The 27,123-nt window shown below is 43.6% G+C and overlaps 1 protein-coding gene across 1 annotated transcript in view; it reads right to left on the bottom strand.

Annotated features, from left to right (window-relative positions):
- Positions 1–27,123, bottom strand: part of LOC146195433 (putative sodium-dependent multivitamin transporter) — a 125,139-nt gene that overhangs the window by 44,221 nt on the left and 53,795 nt on the right. The window contains exons 7-14 of the mRNA XM_084596795.1: positions 24,820–24,960; positions 24,614–24,743; positions 20,222–20,310; positions 19,789–19,898; positions 18,661–18,728; positions 18,488–18,574; positions 6,116–6,297; positions 4,019–4,030 (exon numbers count right to left, since the gene is read on the bottom strand). Of these exons, the coding sequence (XP_084452921.1) occupies positions 4,019–4,030; positions 6,116–6,297; positions 18,488–18,574; positions 18,661–18,728; positions 19,789–19,898; positions 20,222–20,310; positions 24,614–24,743; positions 24,820–24,960 (819 nt within the window). The remainder of the gene's footprint in view (positions 1–4,018; positions 4,031–6,115; positions 6,298–18,487; positions 18,575–18,660; positions 18,729–19,788; positions 19,899–20,221; positions 20,311–24,613; positions 24,744–24,819; positions 24,961–27,123) is intronic.

Genomic DNA, 27,123 nt, shown 5'->3' with positions numbered 1-27,123 from the left:
TCCTGTAGCCCATGGTCTTCTCCTGTGGTCCTAGTTTAAAAGAAGGATGGCTCCATACGATTTTGTGTCGATTATCGCCGCCTCAACAAAATTACTCGTCGTGATATGTACCCCGCATCTCCACTAAGTGAAATGTGGATTTAATAGATGGTTTGAACGTCTATAGCGCTGCCAGTATTTCGGGCACAGCAGGGTCGAATTGCCAGCCGCAGGGCGCAGCTTCAGCGCGATCGATGGGCGCCGGAAGCAAGCGATGGTCATGGCGATGCCGCAGCGTTTTCCGTTCTTTGTCTTCTGTACACTTTGTTTATACGTTTTTGTTAATTCGGATGCTCTGAAGGCCCGCTGGGGGCATAGTAGGCGGAGATAAGTCAGTACACAATTCTTTGTAAAACAAAATCGAAGAAACAAGAACATTGTTAATTCTGAGTATCATGCACTGACAACACGTCCATAGACGTCATAATTTTTTTTTTGCATGAGTGCCACAGCGAGTGCAGTGTGAGGAGTTTTTCTTAAATCCGCCTTTTATAGGTGGCCGCCTATGCACGGGCGCCCCTTTCCTCGTTCAAAAGCGTAGATGCACATGCGCAGTTCTTGAGCTCTGTGATCGGATCGAAGAATGATTAAATCGTGCCAATTAATTACAATAAAACACAATTAGGGAAAAAGAGGACGAAGATGAGCAAGGAAAATCATAAATTAAGCAGGTATGCGGTGTCGTCGCCTCGGCGACGTTGCCATGGTGAACCCAAGGAGGGTGAACCCCGCTGCCGCAGCAAATATAGTGAAACAGGTCAGAAGTTGTGAGTCGGGGGAAGGCGGTGCTGAGGCTGTTTGCGCCGACGCCGACAGATGGTGCTGCCGCAGCCTTCACCTAGCACGCGCGTGCTCGCTCGTAGCAGCTCAACCATTACAGGTGAATCAGGCAGGTATGCTCTTGAATCTATTTGAGCTTGCTGATACAAAACATATTTACGGAAGAAAGGCAAATAGTTTCTGACCTGTTGTGAAGCTAAAATGTTTTGTGTGAGGTGCTGCTGACGTTTGAATACGTTCGCTACATCTCATATATAGGCACGGGAATAATCTTTCTCAGACGGACTTCTGCGGGCTTTGTACTGTCCTGCTCAGCAATACAGGTTTTGATCTGTTGAGCCTTGCTCCGTTTTTACATTTCGTCCTTCGAAAAGAAAAGACGCGTGTATAAGCATGCAAGCAGTGGACAGCTTCATTCTAATATCTTCGTTGTGTACACTGCACCCAACAGCACTGAAATCAAATTTTGCTCCGCAAGCGTTGCCACGCCACAGATGCTGTTGGTACATAGTTCTCCAATGCTGAAACGTTCTGTGAATAAATTTTCTATCGCACCGATGACGCATTATAAAAATGTTTTGAGAAATTTGTTCATTCCCGCCCCGGCCGCAGTTTTTGTGTACTCGTATGGGAAATGGCTGGTACGCTGCTGCCTCATCTGGATCCACGATGAGCATGTTCTAAAGAGGGACAGTTAAGTTTCCTAACGACCTTCTGTCCACGTATACTGCCAAATAATTAATAATTATTAAATCACTTTTCGACCCCCAAACACGCGGGTTGGAGGCTTGCTGTTCCTACATTAATAAGAGAAGATTCAGCTTCATCTAATTTTTAATTAGAACAATTAAAGCTTATTAATAGGCTTCGAGGTCATAGTTTTGCCCTTGTCACTCACATTGAGCAGTGTGTTTATTGCTTCTGAAGGGTTGTCGGCGCCGACCGTATAAGTAATGCTTCAGTTCAGTTCAGTTCAGTCGTTCAGTCGTGTCCGACTCTTTGTGACCCTATGGACCATATCACGCCACGCTTTCCAGTCTCTCGCTATCTTCCTAAAATCACATAACTTCATCTGCAGCGCCTCGAGGATGCCATCAAACAATCGCGTTCGCTGCCTACCCCTTCTCCGGTGACCCTCAACCTTTCCCAACATCAAATCTGTCTCAAACTACTTCTCTCTTCTCGTCAGATGACCTAAGTAGCTCACCCTTAAGTTTAGAATTTGGCCCTCCAATGAACAGTCAGGGTTTATGATCGACAATATCGACTGATTTGATCTTCTGGCCGTCCAAGGAACTCTCAAAAGTCTCCGCCAGCACCACAATTCAAACGCATCAATTCTTCGGCGGTCAGCCTTCTTCACAGTCCAACTCTCGCATCCATACATCACAACTGTAAAGACTATAGCACGAGTTATACGGATCTTGGTTGGCAGTGTAATGTCTCTGCTCTTTACTAGGCAGGTCAAGGCTAGCCATGGCTCTCTTTCCCAGAAGCAGGCGTCTCCTAATTTCATGGCTGCAGTCTTTTTCCGGGGTAATCTTGGAGCCCAAAAAGAGAAAATCTGTCACAGATTCACCAGTAACATGTGGGACGCCTTCCAACCTAGGGGGCTCATCTTCCGGTGCCATATCATTAATGCTATTGTGAGTGGCCATAGGGTTTTCTTGGCAGGAAATACTGGGGTGGGTTGCCATTACCTTCCCCAGTGAATCACATTTTGTGAGAACTCTCTGCCGTGACCTGTCTATCTTGGGTGGCCCTACACAGCAGAGCTCACGACTTTATCGAGTTTCGCAACCCGTCCGCCATGACAAGGCAGTGATTCATGAAGGGGGAATAATGCTTCAAGCAAGGTTATAAAATGATAGGCAGTTTCATGCGTATACAGTCGTGAGGAACCTCTCTAGAGAGGAAGCGAATATTCACTGAACTTCCGGACTTCCGGATGATTCCAAACAAGTGCTTCGTAGGGTCTGCGCTCAAACGCGAAATCGCAACGTATTAAATTAATTACCAGTGTGGTAGCGCAACATACGAAAGGAGTGCGCGTATATAGAGCTGCAAATTGCACTGTAACCCTCTGGAATAAACAGGTGCCGTTTGCGAAAACTAAATAATAAAATACTACGTAAGTAATCATCAACCGCCAGGAAGTGCGCGTACAATGTAGACGTAGGACGTAGTACGTAGTACCGCAGGACATAGTACCAATTACTTCGGAAACCCTAAATATAACGATAAGTCTAGAGCGTCACAATCACGGATCCGCCGGCTGCAGTGCCCGGTACTACAGCTAGGGCCAAAACAATCATTCCTCTAGCAAGGTTTGCTTATTTAGTTTTTTGTGGATTGCAGAGTGAACAAACATGAAATCAAAACACATGTCCCGAGAGGTCAACGAGGGAACGCGCCCGGATGATCTTTTTGCAAACAGCGCCCAACAAGATCGCCACGGCATTAAGAAGGCCTTCTTCAGTCGACGCGGTGCCGCGTGGAAAACTTCGCATACAATCAATATGGCACTGTTAGCGATTGCATTCTGTCTTTATTATCGTGAGTCGCAACTCTTTCGACCTCCTAACTCTGTTCGGACAGCTCTGCGGCGCTCGCGTATAGAATGACAGGCACCGTGCCTTATGCAAGACCCTTCAAGCCTGTGAATTCCAGGCGATTTTGACTTGCTCTCTTTTTCCGGTGCTGACTGAGAGCAGTTTTTGTGTGTGGCGTTGGAGTGACCGTGAGCGTGAGGGCGGCGGTGTGAGAACGACGGGTGGGCTCTGTACAGCCGCCGTAACCACGCGGCTACAATAAAAAAGTGATAAGGTCCTGATGGGTCATAATTCCCTCTTAATCCATCCTTCACAGAACAGCTACCTTAATCTTTGAATTAGAGAACGCCCTCGACAGTGCATTTACTCCAAGGCAGAGCGCGGTCAAGGGCTGCCAGCGGAAAGGGAAAGGCGCCGCCGCGCGGACGCCCGAGATTTCTGCACTACCTGCTTCATGCGGTCCGCTGGCGCGGGCCTTCTTTCGGCACACTACCGTTAAAATAGTACACTATATTAACTAAACGTCATGGAGGTAAGGTATGGCAGCCACCTTCTTTCGCTGCGTCGCCACACCAACATCACCCTGCCCCGTTTTGCTCTTCCTCGACCGTGTGGCTGCCATACCTTACCTCCATGGCGTTTCGCACCGACTCAAGGAACTGGCGGCAAGGTACGACGTTGACGTTGTATTTACAGTGAGAAACAAGATAGGAGGCTTGTGCGCCAGAGTTAGAAAGGGGCTCGACAGTGTAGCTCGTGGTAGTTTTCGTTGCGCAGTGTCACATAAGAAAATGTTCACCACCTGCAGAAAGAATGTGGTCTACCACGTTCCGCTGAATTGTGGCCGGTGCTACTACGGGCAGACAGGCAGATGTCTAAATGTGCGCCTGACGGAACACTCTAATTCTCTGGGAGGGAAGGCGAGTTCCAATCTTGCGCTACATGTGCAATCCCGAGAGTGTAAGTCGAAGCATGACCCGTCCCTTTGTGCGCCTGATTTCAATAATACGGGTGCAGTTTACAGCAATGGTAATCAACTCTGCAGAGAGCTGGTTGAAGCATTTTACTTTGCTAAAGCCGAGGACAAGTGTGTGGCTAAGGCGTCTGTTAGCCTTCATTGTAAGGAATTTGATCTATTAGAAAAGTCGTTAGTTATGCCTTGACTTTGAATTGGCTTCTTCATCTTCTTCCCAATTTCCTGCCAATCCACCGGTTGGGTTGTGCACGTGCTTTTCGGAAGGAGTCTTCGTTGTTTTCTTCTGATCAATAAACATTCACTTGCTAGTCCAGCCTTGTCCTGTCCTCTTCTTTCCTGTGTCTCGTCCTTTGGCTGGTTAGGTATGTCCCAAATTATTTGGTTTCGTTTATGTGGTTTACCGTCTCCGTAGTGGAGGGATGCGGAAATTTCGACCACTTGGGGTTCTTTAGCGTGTTCTGAAATCGGACAACACACGGACGCCTTGAATTTCGCCTCCATCAAAAAGCTGTCCACGCAGCCGGGATTCCATCCCGCATTCATGAACACTTAGATAGAGTCCAAAAACCAATGTGTAAGCTCTGCGAGGAGTAGTTATCAAGCATGACTTCGAACTGATGAAAGGTTCGTACATTATCTTATATAATAGATTAGAAACCTACCATTTATGTATGTTTTTTTTTCACAATGACTTCTCGCAGAAAGTGATACTAGTGGTTGTTAACTATTGATTATCATATTATTTGCGAACCAGTGTGTAGTTCGCTTGAGGTTACTGTAATATTATTGCACTAGCGTTCATGAGATGGTTAAGCAACAGTTTCGAAATGACTCTAACTACATTGTTAGGAGCTGATGACAAGACCGTAGGCACTAAAAGCGAAGAGAGAAATTTTTCCTCTGAAATCAACTTTTTATTAGGCTGACTTGCGCCCGCCAAAGAACTAAACAACTCAGCGCGGCGATAGCAACAAAGGTGCTCTCTGTTCAATGAGCTGACAATTCCCGTCGCATCCGTCAACGCTCAATTTAATTGCGGCGAAGAAGCATCTAGATAAAGCCAAACACGGTGACTAGCATTACCTCGAGCATTGCAGAAACACATGCGAGTGGCCGAAATCTTCGAGACGCATTTCGGTGAATCTTGCACGCCAACGAAAATGATAAATTTGCTTCGCGCGACAACGCGCATATACAGAGTACAAGATTGATCCCTGCGCTAGATTCAGGAATATGAGGCCGCGTGCCGGGGATTTACGAAAAAAAAAAAAAAAGGTTAAAATGGTTCGCAGCATTATTATATGCGCTATCGTGCGTAATTTTAAATACATAAGGAGGTGCATTGGCTGTCCGTGTTGAACTGCTAAATTACTGAGCTCCAAGAGCGAAGACTCGATCTTTATTTTAGTATTGGAGGTAAGTTTCGCAGCATTCTTGAAGGAACATGCTTGCAGCATAGATTGGAATAAAAAGTTCTTTACACAATTTCATTCTAAAGCGTCAGATTTAAGTTCATGTTCGTTCTGTACATCAGATGCAGTTACCGAGACCCTAACATGCAGCTCAAAAGGCTTACAGACAAGTCCTTGAGCATCCTTCATGTAAGGCACAAAGTTTGCGATTACTGTGCTACGTCTTCTATATATGCTTTCTTTCTTTCGAGCGATGACTTCATGTAGAAGTGCCTTGACAGCTCCTGATATCTCATTATAACTCGGGATTAATACAAATGCAGTGTTCTATATATTTTGCTTATGAAAGCACTAACCTTGCTACCGAAGTTGGCGAGAGTATACTGGAAATGTTGCTGGTATTATCAGTACGTGCAGGCTGTGGGCAACGGTCGAGTGTTCCATAAAGCACTGGCGACGGTGCAAAGCCGGAGATACTCCTGCCTAGCGCGTGCCACAGTTGGAGAGCGCACACCAGCAGGCTGGCCCATGCTGCACCCTGCAATGCAAATAAGTACTTTTGAAAGGGCGCACTCGGACTATTATTATGTATTTATTTCTGATTAACGCAGCTCTATTCGACGCAGTGGTATACTTAAAGGGGAGTGTAAGCGACTACAGCTCTCGCACTGAAACTAATATCGCTGAGTCAAATAAAACAACCAATGGTGCGGTAGTAAAAAGAAATAACTAAGGGGACACGAAATTAATTATCACACTTGTATATGGTAGAATGCGCAAGGAATATGCAACCAGAATATTCAGGAATAAACCAGGTGTCAGGAACCATATCATGGGTGGCGAGTGGCATTTGATGTTTTATGTTAAAGGAAATGTCTTGTGTGCTATTTAGACTATTAGCCAATTGCAATTCAAAAGCTATGACAGATGCCTGGGTGCGGTCAATGTAGGAGTGCAGTACAGCAAGGCGTAAATCGTGCGTTTAGAGAAAATAATGGATAGACCATTTATTATCTGAAATTATTCAATCAATATTTATATTTTTGATTTTGGGGGCAATAATAAATGGTGAAATTAAAGAACACCAACATGCAAGGTTGGCACCCAGTTTAAGCACAAGAACCAGCAATTCGGCTCGAAATATCGAATGCCAAAAAAGCGCATCTAAATCGTGTTCAGTTGACTGCACGCATATCTCATGTATCAAATGGCGTTAATTACATTTTTTTTACCGTCGAACATGAAAGCCGCTTGCGTATTTGACAGTGTAAAGCTATTATGGTAGTGACGACAGTATTATGTTCAGTAACGTCATTTTATAAATATGAAAGGCGCGGATGGAAACTCAGAAATATCTCAGATGGTTTATTTTGACGTAAAATATTTTGAGGTATGGCAGCAATAAACGTTAGTAAAAATTAAGAAATTTAAAATTTTCGGGGTCTTACCTTCGGTTTTGTCGGGTTTACATTAAGCATATTAACATTGCCGTTAGAAATGGTAAACAAAATGATGTTTATATTTATTCTAGTTAATGAATCATACAATAACAAGATCGATGATGATGCATAAAGTGTCAGCTTTGAAATGCTCATCTGCTTAAAGCACTCGGAGGCATTCTTGTATATTTTAAAATACAAATCTATAAAAATATAAAAACCACCATGATCGAATGACACAATGAACGAAAGCAGAAAAGCATTTACAACTACTTGGTCAAGCCCAAACATTTGGCAGAGAAAATGAAGTGCATCGAAATACATTGTTTATGTGAAACTCGCGGCTATAGGGTAAATCCTGCATCTAATTCCAGCCATAAACTTTAAAATTTCGCTACCTTGTTCCTCGCCTGACGTCTACTTATTATGATGTAGGCCAGAGTATTAAGAAAAAAAAATGAGAGGATGAAGCGATATTTTCAGCCATATTTAGTGTTTTTTTCTGGCGACGACTCGAAGAACAAGCTTGATCGGGGGTCTACTCGCTGCTTCTAGCTCGGCTCACTGCTAGATTCGCTGAGACACCATGTACAATGACTATGCAAACTATTGCTTAGGTACTGTTTTGTTTCGGTCGTGAAGCGCTGATGTGTTCTGCAGGTTGTAAGGGGTCCGCAGAATGCCGGGGCAGAACATTTAGTGTTATATATTAATCGGAGAAAAACATTTCACAACAGCACTTCACTCTGCACAGGTGCAGTAATTAGAAAGCATATCTCTTACTGCATCCGTTTATATTGCTGCGTGTTCGTTTGTAACTGCTTTTTGTAACGCATTTTGCGCCTCACGTGCTGCTACCTGAGGATAACCACCCGAGATGTCTGTTCTGTTGTTTGTCAACCTTGCTAGATGGCGCCACGCGTCTGCGTAACAGAAGCTTCATTGCCTTTGGTTGGTTTTGAAGTTTGCATGCCAGATTTAGAGACGCATTCGCCTGTCTTGAAAGCCTGCACGCGGCAGCAGCTTTTTGAATATTTTTTTCATTGTAAACTTTTTCTAATAGCGCTGTTGTACTTTCCTCAGCGCTCCACGGCGCCATCACGAAGAACAAGGAGAATTACGAAATCGTAATTATGAGCAGCAATGGAACGGTCCTTAATAAATTATTTTATTCACTTCAAGTTCCATTCAAAACATCACTGCAAAGCAATGTGTTGATGTATGCATTGATGTTTTTTTTTTGTAATAGACCACAGCTAGATCTTAATGAAAACTAGAATATGGACTGGCACTGTGGATCAGTTTTTTCGATAAAACTTATATTCTGTCAAATGATTGTTCAATAGAGGGACGTGTATCAACAGACCGACTGAATAGCAGTGTTAGTCTCGCTTAGTAAATTGTTTTGCCCTGAAAGTTCTCTAGTGCTCTAATCCTCTAAATTTTCAGCGTGCTGTTTTTGCGGCGCTTCATAAAATCTTAGTAAATATTTCCTTTATATATAGCCCGTTTTCACTGTAGGAAATATTATGCTTGAAGAAAGAATGAAGTAGATTAAACGTTAGCGCACTCGCTGGAAAAAGATGGAAGGTTGTTCATTTTCTGGGGTGACAGACGCTTTTGTTTAGTTCGAAAAACGTTTTCCAGTCACGTTTTCTGGTCACGCGTTCTCCTCACACGACGCAGCAGGCAAGTGGGGTTGCATTAACTGCAACTTTTCATGCAGCTGTGGTGTTCATTTTAGCAAAATTCTCTCTTCTTGTGGTGCTTGCTTACTTCCAGAGATTTTACAAGAATGCCATTGGCTGCGGATGCATCAGCTGCAGCTGCATGTTTATGAATATCTGCATTGCTGGTAAATGTGTGCTTCGTAAGAACTGTATTTTCGCCTGCACAATAGCTTGTAATTTACCAGGCGCTGGAGACCACGAGTTCAAGTACACTTGTGGCCGAATCTGGGAGCCACCACCTCAAGTGCCAGATGTTGACCTTATATAAGCTGATTCTATAGCGAGGGAAGCACACGTACATTTATCTCATCTAAGGGAATTGTATGCACAGGCGCATTTAGAACCGGACTGTGAGTCTGCTCTTTGGATTTCCTCTTGCCAAGAGCTTTGTGGACTAAGTGAGCCACACTATTGCGCATTGTGTTTATTTGATGCCGCTTTCTCAGTAGTTTGCACATAGTTCATGTATGTATAATATTTCTTCGGTGCAATAAATACCTCGTTGAAAACATTCCGCGGAAGGTCACCGGTTTATACTTGAACCCTAGTAAAAAGATCGAGCCCGACTGGTCTGAAAAGTATGCATGTGTTCCTTTTTTTTTAATTTTGAAAGCACTAGAGGAAACTATTGTCAGTCACTAGTTAGCAACATAGGCTCCATCACTCACTCTGCTGGTTGGTGTACTTGAAAGATCCGCTGGAGAAAATGCGCGTTGCAGCAGATGTACTGAACTGAGTTTGAATTGCTCTCGCTAGGCCATGAGGTTCTGACCCACGAAAAAGCTCTGCCAATCAGAGCAAGGGGAAAGAAAGATTGGACAAGACTATTGGTCTGTGAGCGTATAAATGTTTTCTCACCTAATGTCATGTGTTTGTGCGGCATTTTACTGAAAGTATATAAGGGAAAAAACAAGGATAATAAGATTGAGATGGAGCGCATTTGGCAAGCACTCGTAGACTATGACTAGCAGCTTACCGGTATCACTGAAGAGGAAAGTATACAACAGTTCCATCTTATCTGTACTGGCCTATGGGACTGAAACGTGGAGGCTAACAAAGAGGGTTCTACGTAGGCTTAGGACAACGCAGACAGCTATGGAACGTAAAATGGTAGGCGTAACATTCAGTTCAATTCAGTTCAGTTCATTCGTTCAGTCGTGTCCGACTCTTCGTGACCCTATTGACCATGTCACGCCACGCTTTCCGGTCTCTCACTATCTTCCTAACATCACATAACTTCATCTGCAGTGCCTCGAGGATGCCATCTAACCATCGCGTTCGCTGCCTACCCCTTCTCCGGCGACCCTCAACCTTTCCCCACATCAAAACTTTCTCCAGCGACTCCTCTCTTCTCATCAGATGACCAAAGTAGCTGAGCTTTAACTTTAGAATTTGACCCTCCAATGAGCAGTCAGGGTTTATGGTCGGCAATATTGACTGATTTGATCTTCTGGCAGTCCAAGGAACTCTCAAGAGTCTTCGCCAGCACCACAATTCAAACGCGTCAATTCTTCGGCGGTCAGCCTTTTTCACAGTCCAACTCTCGCATCCATACATCACAACTGGAAAGACCATAGCACGAGTTATACGGATCTTGGTTGGCAGACTAATGTCTCTGCTCTTTACTAGGCGGTCAACGCTAACCATTGCTCTCTTTCCCAGAAGCAGGCGTCTCCTAATTTCATGGCTGTAGTCTCCTTCCGAGGTTATCTTGGAGCCCAAGAAGAGAAAATCTGTCACAGCTTCCACTTCTTGTCCCTTGATGCTCCAGGACTTGATAGGGCAAGACGCCATGATCTTTGTCTTTTTAATGTTCAGTTTAAGCCCAAACTTCTCACTTTTTTCTTGTACGCGCATCAGAAGTCTCTTGAGTTCCGCTTCACTTTCTGCCATTAAAGTGGTATCATCCGCATATCTAAGGTTGTTGATACGTTTTCCAGCAATCTTCACTCCAGCTGAAGACTCGTCCAGACCGGCCTTCCTCATGATGCACTCTGCATATAGGTTAAATAGGCAGGGCGACAGTATGCAGCCTTGCCTCACTCCTTTCTCAATCGGAAACCAATCAGTAAGACCATGCCCAGTTTTGACTGTGGCCTCTTGCCCTTCATACAGGTTCCTGAGGAGACAGATGAGGTGAATTGGAACTCCCATCTCTTGGAGAGCTTGCCACAATCTGCTGTGATCTACGCAGTCAAACGCTTTCGCATAATCAATAAAGTAGAATTAGATGGGTTTATGAAACTCTCTTGCTTTTTCCATGATCCAGCGAAGGTTGGCAACTTGGTCTCTAGTTCCTCTGCCCTTGCGAAACCCTGCTTGCACGTCCGGAAGCTCCCGATCCACATACTGCTGCAGCCTACTTTGGAGGATTTTCAACATCACCTTGCTAGCATGCGAAATAAGCGCGATCGTGCGGTATTTGGAACAATCTTTGGCACTGCCTTTCTTTGGAATGGGGATGTAAACTGACCTCCTCCAATCCTGTGGCCACTGCAGGGTTGTCCAAATCTTCTGACATAATGTATGCAGAATGTTAACAGCGTCATGGTTGAGGTTTTTAAGCAACCCAGCTGGAATGCTATCAATTCCGCTAGCTTTGTTCTTAGCAAGGCTGGCTAAGGCCCATTCAACTTCACTCTTCAGGATGCCCGGCTCGAGATCAGTGATCACAACCGTCTTATGTTGGGTTTGCACATTCGGGTCCTTCTTGTACAGTTCTTCTTTGTATTCCTGCCACCTCTTCTTTATCTCTGCGGCTTCAGTGAGGTCCTTGCCTCGTTTGTCCTTTATCACGCCCATCTTAGCACAGAAGCTTCCTTTGATATATTTGATTGTCTTATACAGAGCTCTTGTGTTCCTTAATTGGCTGTTGTCCTCAACTGCTTGGCACTGTATGTTCAGGAAGGCATTCTTATCTCTCCTTACTACTTTCTGAAAATCCGCATTGAGAACCTTGAATCTTTCTCTTTCCCCCATAACTTTTGCCATCCTCCTTTCCTCAGCTATTTGCAAAGCCTCTTCAGAAAACCAGTTTGCTTTCTTGTATTTCTTTTGCTTTGGAACTACCTTAGTAGCAACTTCTTGTATTATATCACGAACATCAGTCCACATCTCTTCTGGCTCTTTGTCTTCTAGATCTAATTCTTGAAATCGATTCCTCACTTCCACAGCATATTCTAATAGAACTTGATCCAGATTATACCTGAAAGGCCTTCTAGTTTTCTGCGTTTTCCTCAATCGAAGCTTAATCTTGGAAACAAGAAGCTGATGATCGGTGCCACAATCGGCCCCAGGCCTTCTTTTTACTGCTTGTATAGCGCTTCTCTATCTCTGCCGGCGAATAATATAATCGATCTGATTCCTGTACAGACCGTCCGGTGAAGTCCGTGTGTACAGGCGCCTCTTGTGCTGTTGAAAATGAGTATTCGCTATGGTCAGGTTGTTTTCTTCACAAAACTCTACTAGCCTCTGCCCAGCTTCATTTGGCTCACCAAGACCGAACTTGCCTGTAATTCCGGATATTTCTTCACTCCCTACCTTAGCATTCCAGTCTCCTATGAGAAAAACGACGTCTGATGATGGGGTGCGGTCTAAAAGGCATTGTAGGTCCGCATAAAATCTCTCAACGTCAGCTTCTTCAGCAGTAGTGGTCGGTGCATAGACTTGGATAACTGTTATGTTGAAAGGGTGACCTTGGATCCGAAGTGAAATCATTCGGTCGTTTTTGGGGTTGTACCCTAGCACTGCTTTGCCCATTCTTCTGTTTACTATGAGAGCGACCCCATTCCTTCTCTTGGATTCGTGCCCACAATAAAAGACATAATGGTCGCCGGAGTTAAATTCTCCCATTCCGGTCCACTTGAGCTCGCTGATACCCAAGATATCAATGTTCAATCTGTCCATTTCTCGCTTGACGTCATCCAGTTTACCTTGCGTCATAGATCTTACATTCCATGTTGCTATGTGATACATCTCCTTGCAACATCGGACTTTCCGGTCGCTTCCCGACACACCCACAACTGAGCGTCCTTTTGGCTTTAGCCCAGCCGCTTCATTCGTCCTGGAGCTAATAGGAATCGCCCTTTGTTCATCCCCAGTAACATGTGGGACGCCTTCCAACCTGGGGGGGCTCATCTTCCGGCGCCATATCATTAATGATATTGTGACTGGCCATAGGGTTTTCTTGGCAGGAAATACTGGAGTGGGTTGCCATTACCTTCTCCAGTGAATCACATTTTGTCAGAACTCTCTGCCGTGACCTGTCTATCTTGGGTGGCCCTACGCAGCAGAGCTCACGACTTCATCGAGTTTCGCAAGCCCCTTCGCCACGACAAGGCAGTGATCCATGAAGGGGAGGCGTAACATTAAGAGATAGGAAACATGCAGTGTGGGTCAGAGATATAGCTCAAGTAACTGACATTCTAGTGTAAATCAAGAAGAAGAAATGAGGATGGCCAGGAGATATAGTGCGAAGAGAGGACAACCGATGGTTGTTTAGAGTAACAAACTGGATTGCAATGGAATTGGAAAGCGTAGCCGGGGGCGGCATAGAGTTAGGTGGGCGGATGAGTTTAAGAGGTTTGCAGGGGTCAAGTGGATGCAGCTATCACAGGACTGGAGCTATTGGAGGATTATAGAAGAGGCCTTTGCCCTGCAGTGGGTATAGATCAGTTTAGCTTCGATGCCTGGGCGCAGCCATCTTAGTTTGATGGTGGCGCCCCGTATGAGCCAAACTGGGCAAGTCCGCTCCGGCTCCTCTTGTCGCTCTCTCGGGCTATGCTGTGCATGCTGATGCTGCGATGCGGCACTGTAAATGTGCTGTTTCGCGATGCTCGTGAAAGGTATCCGACATCTTGGTGCTATTTTGTGCTTTGTTTGAGCGCGCCGGCCAGCCATATACCCTCCGTTTCGAATGGCAGCTGCTTTTGAAAACAGCAATAGCAGCTGAAGTAACTGCGAAGAACTGCGCTCCGCTTCCGCAGGCCGAACTCGTCAGCTGACATCTGTTGCATCTTTCCCAATACATGTATTTTCGATTATATTTTACAACCGCAATCAGAAACACACAGCGAATGAACCGTACTGGCTGCTACTGAACGCGGAATACTGACACTACGAGAGATGCTTTCCAGTCATTGCCGCATTGATTTAACGTGAAGTTCAATCCGTTTCAATGTACGATCGAGCTGTTCTTCTTGAACAACGTATACTTACAAGTTAAAGCACGGTTCAAGAACAGTACGTAAAAGAAGTAGTGTTTAAAGTACCATCCATCGACGTTTCTATGCAGCCTTGGTGTTCGTCTTGCGGCGTAACGACATCATATATCCCCGTCCCGTACGTCGTAGCACCATCGTTTGCACGGCGTATTATTGAGCAAAACGTCGTAAAACGTGCGCTTTCACTTGCACCATGAACGAAGACGACAAATTTGCAGCACATACAGCAGCGCTTACGAAAGCGGCGCCGACCGCTATCGTGATGGACGACGGCACTCTTGCCGAGTGCTACTCCCTAGTCGTCGCTAGGCCTTAGTTGTTTCGTGTCGAAGGAGCATCCGACGGCGCTTTGTAATTGCTCAGCTCTAGAGTAAATGGTCTCTCATGGAACTACTGCCTTACTGCCGACCCCATTGTATCAGTAAAAGAAAGATGTAAATTTCGGCGACGCCAGCGGAGCCAGCGTGCAGACGATGAGCCGCGTGCCGCACTAGCGGCAATGTGTTGCGAAACTTTTTTTTATTGCAGTTATTATAAAATCGGTATGGGGAGGGCCAAACATCCGCGAGAAAGATTTTTTCTTTTGCTGTCAGCGTATTCTTTCAATGAAGAACCGATTTTAGCACACTCTTCTTGCGCTCGCTGTGGAGATCCACCGCATCGTTGGTGCGGAGGACTTGCGGGAGGCATGGCCTGCCCGGCGTGTGTGTTTAGAACGGCGGAGTAAGTAAAATGGAGCCGTCATCGGTACCAAGTCCATCTGACGCACTCAAAACGTTCATAGGCGAATGAAATCAGCATAGACTGGAAAGCGGTGAAGCAGAAACAGCCCAACTCGGACTGTTGTTGCATGCTTCTCGAATACGCTCTCGGCAATCGCCTTGCGATTTCTTTGATTGTTTGTGCTCTCCGCTATTACGCATTGCTGGCCCAATGACATTACCACGAAAAGGGGCGCTAATAAAAGTATTTAAGTCTCCCAAACGACAATATACCGAGGTGCAAGGCCACTCTGCTATGCATGAAGCGTGCGAATGCACAGCCCACTCGGTACTGGCAACAATGGGCCGGCGCAAGGAATCTGGTTAGAGAGTATTTTACTCCGTTTCTGCTTGCTCTCGGTAAAACGGTCTATACACAAGCTGATGACGATCATGATGATGACATAAGGTGCTCTGAAATTTGAAGAAACCTTAGAAGCTATGAAGGGCGACAGAAGCTGGGAAGGATCAGGTAACTACAGGTTTCTTGAAGGATGAAAGGGATATCGTACTAGAAAAACTAGCCACCCTGTATACGAAACGCCTGATGACATCGAAAAAAGCGCAGTTGTGGATGATAGTGCAGTATTATTTTAATTCATACGAAAGGGGACGCTAAGGACTTGAAAAATTAGAGACCAGTCAGCTCACTATCCTTTATGTACAACGTATTTACTAAGGTAATCGTTAATAGGATCATGACAACCTTCGGCTTCAATCAACCATAAAATCAAGCAAGAATTCGGAAAGGATACTTACCATCGATCATATCCACACTATTAATCAGGTGATAGCAAAATACTCGAAATATAACCAGCCCTTATATAGCATTCATTGATTACAAAAAAGTACTTGAATAAGTAAAAACCATGAAGGGTATGTACACATTGAAAACTCAGGGTGTAGATTCACATTTGAAAGCATTGGAAGATACACATAGTGGCTGCATCGAAACTATGGTGTTGCATAAATAAATTAAAAAATTCCCCTACAGAAAGGAGACACGACATCCCCAGTACTGTTCATAGCTTGCTTAGAGGAAGTATTCAGAGACATGGAATAGGAGAAGTTAGGCGTAAGGGTTTTTGGAGAATACCGCAGTAATCTGCGAGTAGCTGATGACATTACCTTGCTAAGTGACTCCGGAGATGAACTGCAAATAGTCATTGATAATCTGGACATGAATAGCAGAAAGGTATAGGCTTGAAAATCAATATGCAGGACGGTAAGGTATTCTTGAACAGCCTGTGAAAGGAGGAACTGCAGTTTACACTAGGTAGCGAAGCGCTGGAAGTGGTGAGCGGACATGTCTATTTATGACCGGGAAAAATCGCAAATCCAGACCACGAAACGGAAATAACTGATAAAATAAGATTGGGATGGAGTGAATTTTGAAGGTATACTCACACATTATGACTAGCAGCTTTCCGGCTTCACTCGAGGTAAGTGTATAACAGTAACATCCTACCAGTACTCATCTATGGGGCTGAAGCATCGAACATAACGAAAAGGTTTCTACTTAGGTTGAGGACAACGCACAGGGCTGTGGAAAGATGATAGGGTAACGTTAGGATATAGGAAGCATGCAGATTGGGCCAGAGCAATAAGTCAAGTTACTGACATTCTTGTGGAAACCAAGATGAAGAAACGGGCATGGGCTGGACATGTAATGCGGAGAAGATAACTGATAGTCTCTAAGAGTAATCAAGTAGATTTCAAGGAAAGAAAGCGTAGCAGGGGACATAAACATTACGTGTGTGGATGAGGTTAAGAAGCTCGCAGCAGTCAAGTGGATACAGCTTGCAAATAGTCGGTCTAATTTGAGGAAAATGGGAGAGGTTTTCGCCCTGCAGTGCGTATAGTTCGACTGATGATGATGATTATAATGTCCATGTTATACATTAGATTGACAGGCCCAAACGTTCTCCGGACGAAATACTGGCGATTTGTTTCGAGATGGAGAGCGATGACACGGTATACGTCAGCACGTGCACATGGCTGTGCTGCTTATGTGACTGAGGCTCTCGAGTACTAGTACACCCAAAACGAAATGGAGCACAAGAAGAAACAAAATATCGTTTTGCGGCGCGCATGCAAACGGATGCACAAGTGTATAGCCTGAGTTCTTGTGGTTTCCCCGGATGTTCAGCTTGACACTTCTGGTTTTAGCTTCATCAGCAGCCCGGATGAAGGATAGCGCTTTTTGCACTAGCCCATGTTCAGCTTTGTTGTTGTGTAGGGTTTAGTGGCGCCTAAGCAACTTAGGCACTAGTACTATTTAGTGGTGTACCTAATAAAGTACTATGTCTGAATGGAATGTTATTCGTCATGCTTGGCGCATTAGACTTAGATAAGCGTTTTTGCGGCGTTATTTTTTTACGACCGCTATTCCCCTCTCGAGCTGTGCTCAGACCATGCTCAGACGACTGCAGCGAGTTAATGAGGAATGCTTGTGTAAGGGAAGTTGTACCACAGTGACAGTGCAATAAGGTTAGGTTGAAAGCGTGCGCTTGGCTCATAAAATATGTCACAAAGAATAAGTATCGTCAGCGATCATCGATGCGACGAGGCATTGGCTTGTTGCAACCTGCACCGGAGGATAGTTCGAGTGAGGGTTGTCCGGATTTTGCTAATCGTTCCCTTTTGCGTCTGCGGCAAAATTCTAGTTATTATAAAAATGAGCGTACTAAAATATAGTAATACTGTAATTCTGCATTGAACACTACAGTAATACATAGTATAGTAGATTTTGCCACAGTGTGGTAAAGTACTACAGATGACTGTAGCATTTTTCGCCATAATACAAATATTTTCACTGCAACAAAAGCCTTCATACTACTGCGCATTTTAGTCAAAGCAGCATAACTAGAGAAAACGAATACACAAATGCACAGGTAGAAAAATATTACAGTAGTGTTAATACGTACGTCTCTGCTTTGGCGAAATGCAAATTATTTTATTAAGTGCGATATTTTGTGGTCGTTTTTCGCTGGTACATTTGGCTTCGACGAATTGAATAGGAGTGAACTAAGCGATTAAATGCTATGGCCACTTAAAGCAAAAAAACGACAGTAAGTATACTGGAATAATCCCAGAAATGCTTCTTTGCAAATATATCTTGGAGAATTAGTGGGCAATATAAAATGTGAGATAAAAACTATTTGAGTGCTCGAACACTCAGTACGATAAGATGCGGGAGCTAGTGACATGTTGCTAAATCAAAAAGGGCAAAGTATTTGAAACTAATAAACTAGCATGAACATTTGGTGATGGCAGTCTGATAATAGAGTTGATACCCAAAAATTACAATTTGTGTTTTTCAATGCCCAGGCATGGCCACCACCTCAGTTTTGATTCTAGTGCCACTTCGCGGCCGCACGCATATTTAAAAAAAAAACAAAAAACACTGGGCCCGAAATATCTACCAAGCTGCCTTTAAGTGACATCAGCTTAGACTAAATTTGATTTAGTCAACACGTCGAAACGTTTCAGACAAAATTCAAGACATTTATGTATGGTGATAAATATCAAAGACCGTGGGAGGAGGTAGTCTGTAATGAGAAAACAAAAACAAACCTTCGCATTCACCCATGGAGATGATATCGCCAGCAGCACGAGACCCGCAAATGGACCAGACCCCGAAGAGTACAGGGACACGAACAGCTGCGCCATATTGAAAATAGTGAAGGCATAAGAGGAGACATAGCTGCAATATAGAAGACTTAGTGTTCAAAACACTGCGAACATACCCGCATGGCGCTCCCAAGGAATGGAACAAATAGTGCAAAGATGGTCATTAAGGTGCCGCTCGCAAAAGCTGAAACGAAACGTCGTGTGCTATAATGAATTGCGCCATTGCTGACACATGAGTTACAACTAGAATCAAGAATCGCGGTTTTGAAAGCAATCCGCATGCACTCCGGTGTTACATAGGTTACAGGGGTCAATAAATAATAAGTGTTGCACCGCGACTACCTGTGGCAATTGAGATTAGACAAAAAACAACAACTATATTTCATTGGCCCAATTGTCCTTGTGAATCTCGTTATAAGCAAGAAGGTATCTTCGCGCAGCATGGGACCTCAAATCTACCTTTTGAGTGGGATAGTGGAAGGTGCCTTTTTACATATTTCACTTGCACTCTAGTTCATCTCAATGCATGCAGGATGCTTTTGTTTGCATAGCATTTTGCAAAAGATATAAATTTCGCTTTATCGCCTCTTCCTGTTTTTTGAAGTTTGAAAGTTCTTTATTATAATAAAAACGAGTATATAAAATTAAAACTTCGGCGACCAAATTTATGTGTCTAAGGGACCCAACAAATACAAACTAAACATTTTTTTCTGTCCGTTTAACAAAACTACGAAAATTACATGAAAGCAATATGTACTAGCGACAGTGGTCACATTCAACAATCACATTTATTCAAACATACAAACAACGTTTGAGAACAAAACAAAATAAAACTTGGGCGATGTAAGTAGAAAAAGATTTAGTTGTTTCTGAAAGAGCTTAGCGAAGCGCATTCTTGAGCCATTCGCGTGTCTCTGTTTGGTATCTTTCCTTCTGCTGATACCTGACTATGACAAATTTGATAAAAATTGTCTGGCTTTCTACTAATGTGCCGCTTTTAAGGTTTAGAAAATGCTTTTAATCTTAACTAAAGCTGCTCTCATCACTGTAGGTGTGAAGATCATTAGAAAATTTTATTTACCATACAGTGGCTGAGAGACTTTCAAATAATTTTTCCTACAGAAACCTCCCTTTATTATATCAGAAATGTATGCTAGAACCAACAAGTTGTGGTCTCGATACATGTTACAGCCATTTATAGCTGAGAAAACCAAAATGTTAAGTAAACATGCCATATATCTTACCCAGAATACGAATGAGAATAACTGCTTTGCGCTCGCTGATCTTGACAAAAGGTGTGACAATATCTGTATAGATCATCGCTGCTTGGAAGTTGACGACAGAAGAAACCGTGCTGCGAGTAGGCGGAAAGAAGTATTGTATCATTTTAAAGTCATTACTAGCATCATAAAGTGAGCTTATATGACCATTTCGTAAGCACAAAAGCATGCTTTGTTTGCCGAGGACAGTGGTAATATGTGAATGGCAAGACATTGGCCACATCGCGGTGACTGTACACAATATCATTTTTGTTCAAATCGTGGTAATGTACGTCTCTTAAAATAGTCGCATGTTTTTTTCTGTTTGTTTCTCTTTATCGAAATGGTAGGTCGTGTACCATTAGATAAAATAGATATCCAAAGGTTTATTAGCTACGGATGACCAGCAACACTGTACCTTGTAGAAGCACAGACAATTCCAGCCAAGAACAGTCCCCTCAACATGGTGACGTCAGAGAAGCTCTCCCTCAGATAATAAGGAAGGATCTGAAACAGAAAATACAAAGCGTCAAACATTGTTGTTTTTCATAAAAAGGAATATAATTTGGCTGCCGTTATGCTGCTCTATCATTTTGACGCAATCATGAGTAAACTAAGCCCATAGGCAAAACTTATCTCTGTGATACATTTTCCAGCACTAATTTGAGTAATTCACCGGAACAGAAAATGCGCATGTATAGAGCCCATCTAGAAAAAAAAAGTGATAATATTCATGAATGCGAATATTGCTCGATAAAGTATACAGCTCTTTCCGGCAGAAGATACCGCCGAGCTTACCGCAGACCTTTGCTACGGCGGCTCACCCAAACCTGCCAGAAAATTTTCGATTGGGGGACAAGGCGATCGTGCCACAACCAGATTACATCGCACGGGTATTTCAATAGCTCACATTTAAACAAAACCAACAAATTTTGGAAGGGTACCATTGAAGCGCAAAATCATGAGGTTTTCTAATGGGAGTATTTTAGAAGCAATCATTATAATAAACTCGTCTTTTTTTGGGATTACAGCTTTGACCGTATGCATGCCATGCGCAAGAAGCACAGTTTACGGAGGCTCGCTGGTACTAGAGTGTTGGAGATGCACCTAGCAAAACAATTTTAGTGCTTATATATTTCTAATGTGTGTTTGGGAGGTGTACGAATGTTTAATAATAATTCGCGGAATGGGAGAGAAGACAGTGTTCAAGGCCCCATCACGCCTATTCTTAAGGTCAAGCTTAAGCATGCTTACAGTATTTCGTTTGCTATGTGCTCTTTTGTATGTTCAATAATGTTGGAAGAATTTTGAAAAGTGGTTCCTATAAAAAGTCTCAAAATTACAACAGCGCTGTCACTCTTTTACAGACTTTAAACGTTAGAGGCAATCACGAGTGTTGTTTCTGATTTCATTGCTAGCGCAATGACATTGCGTGGATTTAGTTAATAGCCTAACAATCCTATTTCGCTGAAAGGCAGGTGTTGTCTAGCTGGGAATTAGTGGTAAACGCGGATTGGTCGAGAGGGTCATGAAGTCACAGCCACATGACCTAGATGGCAATTTCAAACACACCGCAACGTTCATTCCAATCGTGTCTTCATCTAAGGGAATATATTTAACATAAAGTGGCATTTAATGCAACTCAAAATTGGCTTAAGATCTACAATCGTCTAGATGTTGAAGCGAAAGCGGCACTGGGCTGGTTGCGGCGCGTTTCACGTAATCTGCAATTTGGTCTTCAACCCAAACCCCCGGCAGTTTCCCCAGTTAACCAAGCTTTCAGTAATCTCACTTAAGCTCTTATATCGTCTTCTGTCCTGCAAATGCTCTTTTGATTTGTACAGAAAACTGCCACGTCGTCTTATAAACCACCAGCTTTACTTCTGTAGCCTGTAAACGAAAGCCGGGAATGGCCATCCACCCCAATGTTTTGCCATTCTTAAATAGGTTACAACCCCTGTAAATACTCATGTGTCCCTCTGGCATTCTACCATGATACAGAACGCTATTAGTAAACGCAGGTCCAATAAAAAAAATAAGCTGAGCAATGCAAAACCGCGGATCTGTATTTGTTTGCTAGAGCAAAAGTCTGTACCTTTTTTGTAAGCAAGCTCTGGTACGTACTGCAAGTGCTGCACTGATCGCGGAAAGATGAGCATTTTTTATTTTCGTCTCCGCAAGGAAGCTCTCTATTCTGGCGAATTTTCGGAGGTACGTACGTCAAAGTAGGCAGCTGGGGATTGCGCATTTGGTCGTGCGGCGGACAAAAAATAGGTTCATGTTTTTCCGTCAAATACTTTTTTGTGTAACGTGTACCAAGTAGTTCTTGGACATGCCTGCCCAATTTTGTTATTGGAATGGTGTATATGACAAGAGGGATTTGCGGTTTCTTTAAAGAAGTGATTTCCAATGTAAGATTTATAACTTCCAGGTTTTCAATGAATTACCTAAGCAATGTTAAGCGACAGACACTGTACAGAGACTTATGTGACACTGTTTCCGGAGCCCATGTACAGGGCCGTATATCCTGGAGGCCAAGGCAGTATTGTTTCGAAGAAGGTTAAGAAGATCCAGGTTCCACCGAGAACAAAAAGATTTATTTTCAAACTCCATATTGGAATATAGCCTATAAGCGTTTCCAAGAAAAAAGTGGCTTTTTCCTACAATGGGAATCTAACTGCCTCATCTGTAAAATAGCTCACGAATTTTAGCACTGTGGCGAAGGGACTTATTTCTGGGACGTGCTACAAAGGTCTGTTAAAAAAAGAGTTACCACTCACTTCGTATAACATAGATTTTTTTCCTAAAGATAATGAAGATGGTTGCCTTCTGTTTAGTTATGTTTGTGAGCCTCCATTGAGTATGGAGCTCCCGAATGGCCGGGTATCACTGAGATATTGATGTCCGACCGGCACGCATATACGTTCGTAAAAATATCCAGAAGTTCATTGAGGTTTTTAAATATCAAACTATCAAACCTGTGCCCTAGAGTGGTTACCAAAGTTAGAGTACTTGGTGGTGCTTGGAGAATCTTAGTGTGTCTAAGGCGCACTCCTAGGAGTTGGTGGGTTTCATTTTCATTGCTGCGATATATTTTGATGTATTCTAAAGCCTAGCATTAGATAAAAAATAAAATGACCTTGAGTTGCGTGACTAGCGGCGCGTGGCCAGCTCCGGCCGCTTCTTCTTCTCACGTGCAGTGCAGTGGCTGGCGGCGATCGATTGATTCTTCTTCTGTTGCTTCGCTTCTTATGCTGCCTGGCACACTTGCTTCTTTTTCACACAACTGGCAAACATAACTGATACCAGTGCATACCTCCTCAAATATACAATACTGCCTGAAAACCAATTTTAATAAATAACAAAAATTGTCTACTGTCAGTGTCATGGTAATAGGTTGCGCGTATGCGGAAATGAGGACGATTGATGCCGCTTTGTACGAACAAGATATTGCAATGACTCGACTGGTGGAGACCAATGGAAAAAATCAAAGCGAGTGGTACGTATGAAAATGGCAGATCTAGGATTAGACGGTGCCTTGGACTTGATCCAATCTGGTGGTAATCTTGGAAGGTGACACCCCTCGTGCACCGATCTTAGACTAAGGCAAAATCAAAATTGCTTTTTCTAATGCTGTCTACTAATATCGGCGTTGCGTGTTTGCAGTGGTCTAAATTTGCTTGAATAACTGAAAAGAAATATTTTGAATTCATTTTCGTATGTCGAAGCCGAATAGTAATTTGAACGGAAATTTAGTATGGTACGAAACGAAATTAATCAATGAAACACAGCTGAAACTGAGGAAGGTGACATTTGTCGAGCCTGAAACTATGTGTCTGACTAGTAAAAAATTGGTTGAAGAAATTAAAAAATACAGAGAGAGAGACACAAACATGAGGACCGGGAAGAAGTATAGGGGAGACAGAATGCGCATAGACTATGATGAGTGAAAACAAGCTATAAGAAATTTGACACAGCCTTTCAGTTTCCTTACACGTTCCCTCCAGCGCCACCACGACCTCTGCCTTTAAAATTTCCTCGGCAATATCGAATCCTCTAGACCCGGCTGTGGTGCCTTTGAGGCCCTCTGAAATTCATGGAGGAGTCGTGCCCTTTAACTTTGTATACTTAGGTCTCGCCGTATTAAGCCTTTCCTTTATTTTTAGTGTAAATTTTTTTAATTGCGAATCACTATCTCGTTCGCTAAAAGGTTAAAATAATGAAAAATATTTAATGCCACATTCTGTTAGGCGACAAATCAGTTTAACGGATGGCACACCTAGTAGCGGGAAAAAATGGTTGTTCGTATAAAAAACAAACGATTGAAACGTAGCGATATCTGTGACAAAAAGCGCTGGATATCTCTCTTAAATCTTCCCACCTGCGTAATACCGTATCACATATGGCTGCTCAGGTTATTTACGTCTGTTGGCGTTTCGATAGTCGAAATAGCAGGTCAGAGGCTCAAAATTTGCCTTAAGTGAAGTATTTTGACAAATATTTATCGGAACGATACTATACTTGTTGGATACACGCCGATAAATTGTAAACATCTGATTTTAGCGGAAAAATAATACGAACGACATATTTTTGGGGATCGTTAATCGTGGCATACATCTCAACATAACCGTAGATTTTCCCACGGGGGAGGGGGGGGGGGCATTTGCTCTCCATTTGTTTAGTATCTATAATCGGTCCCATTATTTAAGAAGACACCATTAACGTTTCAACGCGTCCGCAGGACGAGCTTTAAAAGCACGCATGACGTTTGAATCGGTGAGCCAGTGAAAATATGAAGGAAACCGTTTACCTGGTCATACGTCGTGATGGCACCGTAGAGGAGCGGGTCGCAGTCTCTGTACCAGAAGATTACCGCAAATGAAGCGGCGAGCATCAACACAAAGAAAGCCAAAAGAAAGACTGCGCCTGCGATGGCGATCCTAAAACAAAGTTAAACGTTGGCAGCGCAATGGGTTTCACTTGAAAAGATTGCAAGACAATGAAACGAAGATTCACCATTTCGCCTCGCGGAGCGTTCTGGCAGCCATGAACCTCTGCACTGCCATCTGGTCAAATGCTACACGCACCAACGCGTATGGTGCGCAGGTTGCCAACACTGTCCAGATGTTATCATCATTGGTCACGTCGAAGCCTCCCCTGTAGAACGCAAGGAAGACTATTTAGTGAGGCGGCAGCTCTATTCTGCATCAAATTAAGCTGTTGCTCTCACGTTGTTTTCCCACGCATCAGCATAGGCATAGCAGCGGAAATGTGGGGAGGGGGAGGGTTAGGCGAGCGAATACGATAAGGAAGCTTTCGGCGATTACACCGAGGAAGCTGGCATGGAGAGCGGTTAATCGAAGGGGTACGGGAAGTGTCTTTCGCCTGCAGTGGGCGTAGCCAGGTGAATGACGATGGGCATGAATTTGTACTGGATAGGAGAGTTAGTTAAGTATATTGCATATATATTCTATTCAAGAGGTAATTTATAAACGGAGGCTTTTACGTTTAATATATCTATAATATTTGCACCTTTGCTATGTTGAAAGGTATTGTCCGCTCATTTGGAAATATTTCAACCTTGGCTTCTGTACTTTTATTTTGATTGTCGTGGGGAACTTTGCACCGCATCTGCAAATAGACACTGTAAAATAGATCCTCCTTTCCTGACTTCATCAATGCAACACCTTCATATCTAGGTGTTGGAAATATGTAGCGGCAGCTATTTTGAATATATGTCAACACAGTAGATGTAGATTCAGTAAAATTGTGGAAAAATTGCTAGTTCAGCAATAGATGCAAAGTGACAGCTTTAGATCTAAATCTCAGGCTCGTAATATTTTTAACACTGATGTGAAATATGAGATTTTGCGCATCATAATGACACTTAACGAAGCCTCTACGCTATGATTCTTTAAGGGTTCAGCATTTTTAGAAGGTTTTCTTCTCGGAGTAATCTAAATGAAAGAATGCACTGAAGAATAGCACACAGGAAGACCGTCAGGAGAGGAAGGTAACGTGATATCATGCGTAATGCTTTTATTTTATAGGTGGATGTCCGCTGTACTCCATATGACGTTTCCACTCAGCGCTAGGGCTTATATTATTAGACCCCGGGATTGTTAACTGTAAAAATAAGTACTTTGAGAGGTCACAAGAAGGGAGAAGCTGGAGTGTGATGAAGATGAAGCAGAAGCTGGCTTGCCTTGGGGACTCTCAGGCTCTTGACTAAAATAAACACCCCCGTTAAATAATGCGTACGTCACAGTTGTAGAGAAGGTGTGGGGCGTCGATTTCGGTTCCTCTCGAGGTGGGGTTGGCGGGCAGATCTACACGGATCCCCTTTGTCCTCGACGAAGCCGCCGACTCGCTGGTTTACCACCTCCACCATTAAAATAGGCTCAAGACAGTGGCGGCGTCCGAGCAACACCTACGGTGAGCAACTGGCACCATTATCGCAGAGCCCCGAACCTTTTGTGAGAAATTCGACGAGGATGTCTACGATTATAGTTGACCAACTTTGTGATTGGCGGCTTAGCGCTTTGAATCGAATTCATTGTTGCTTCGTTACTCACATGAAGTATTTCTAGTTATAGACCTTTAGAAACATTCCAGTGCAACGATAGACTGCTGTAGTGGACAGATCGCAGTGAATACCACATTGATGTCAGCGCTTGTAAAAGCCTCGTCGCCTGATTTGGGAGTGTTTTCTCTGTCTGAAAATACAGCTGCACCTTCGATGTCCAGAAAATTAATTCATGTTATTTCATCTACAAATTTGTGCGAGGATGGCGACGCTGCCGTGGAACCTACAACACTTATCTAGCAAAGAACAGTGTCGTGGGGCCTCTTTGCATAGTTTCAGTGACCAGAGGCCACACCTTGCTTTTACTGTGAAAAATTCAGACTAGCAATTCGTGTTACCTCGTGGCATTAAACTCGCTCATTTTGAGAAAGGTGTGTCAAATTGCGTGGCGGCACTATGTAACCGTACTCTTGAATTAAAAAAACACCCATTTGCAGAGTCTGAAATCCAGGCAATAAAAAAACAGATCTTTGGGAACATAGGAGCATCGAATTATGACTAGCCTGCTTTCCAAGAAGGTTTCCGTTTTTTTACTTCGCCAGGGATCATCCGCCATTAATTCCAGCTTCTCGCACTCATCATTCGATTGATACTCCAACCTCTCGCCCGATCAGACAGAAGCCGTACTTGTGTCGCCGAGCGAACGAACAAGTTCAGGACACAATCCAATGTGGCGTATATCTAGAAATGTTCAAGTCCTTGGGCAGCTCCAGTTATCCTCGTTAAAAAATAGA

Source organism: Amblyomma maculatum, chromosome 3 (assembly GCF_055883805.1).
Source record: "Amblyomma maculatum isolate TAMU_Amacu chromosome 3, ASM5588380v1, whole genome shotgun sequence".
In the NCBI taxonomy this organism is placed as follows: domain Eukaryota; kingdom Metazoa; phylum Arthropoda; class Arachnida; order Ixodida; family Ixodidae; genus Amblyomma; species Amblyomma maculatum.
Note: the sequence above shows the minus strand (reverse complement) of the source record. Positions and strands in the feature narration are given on the sequence as shown.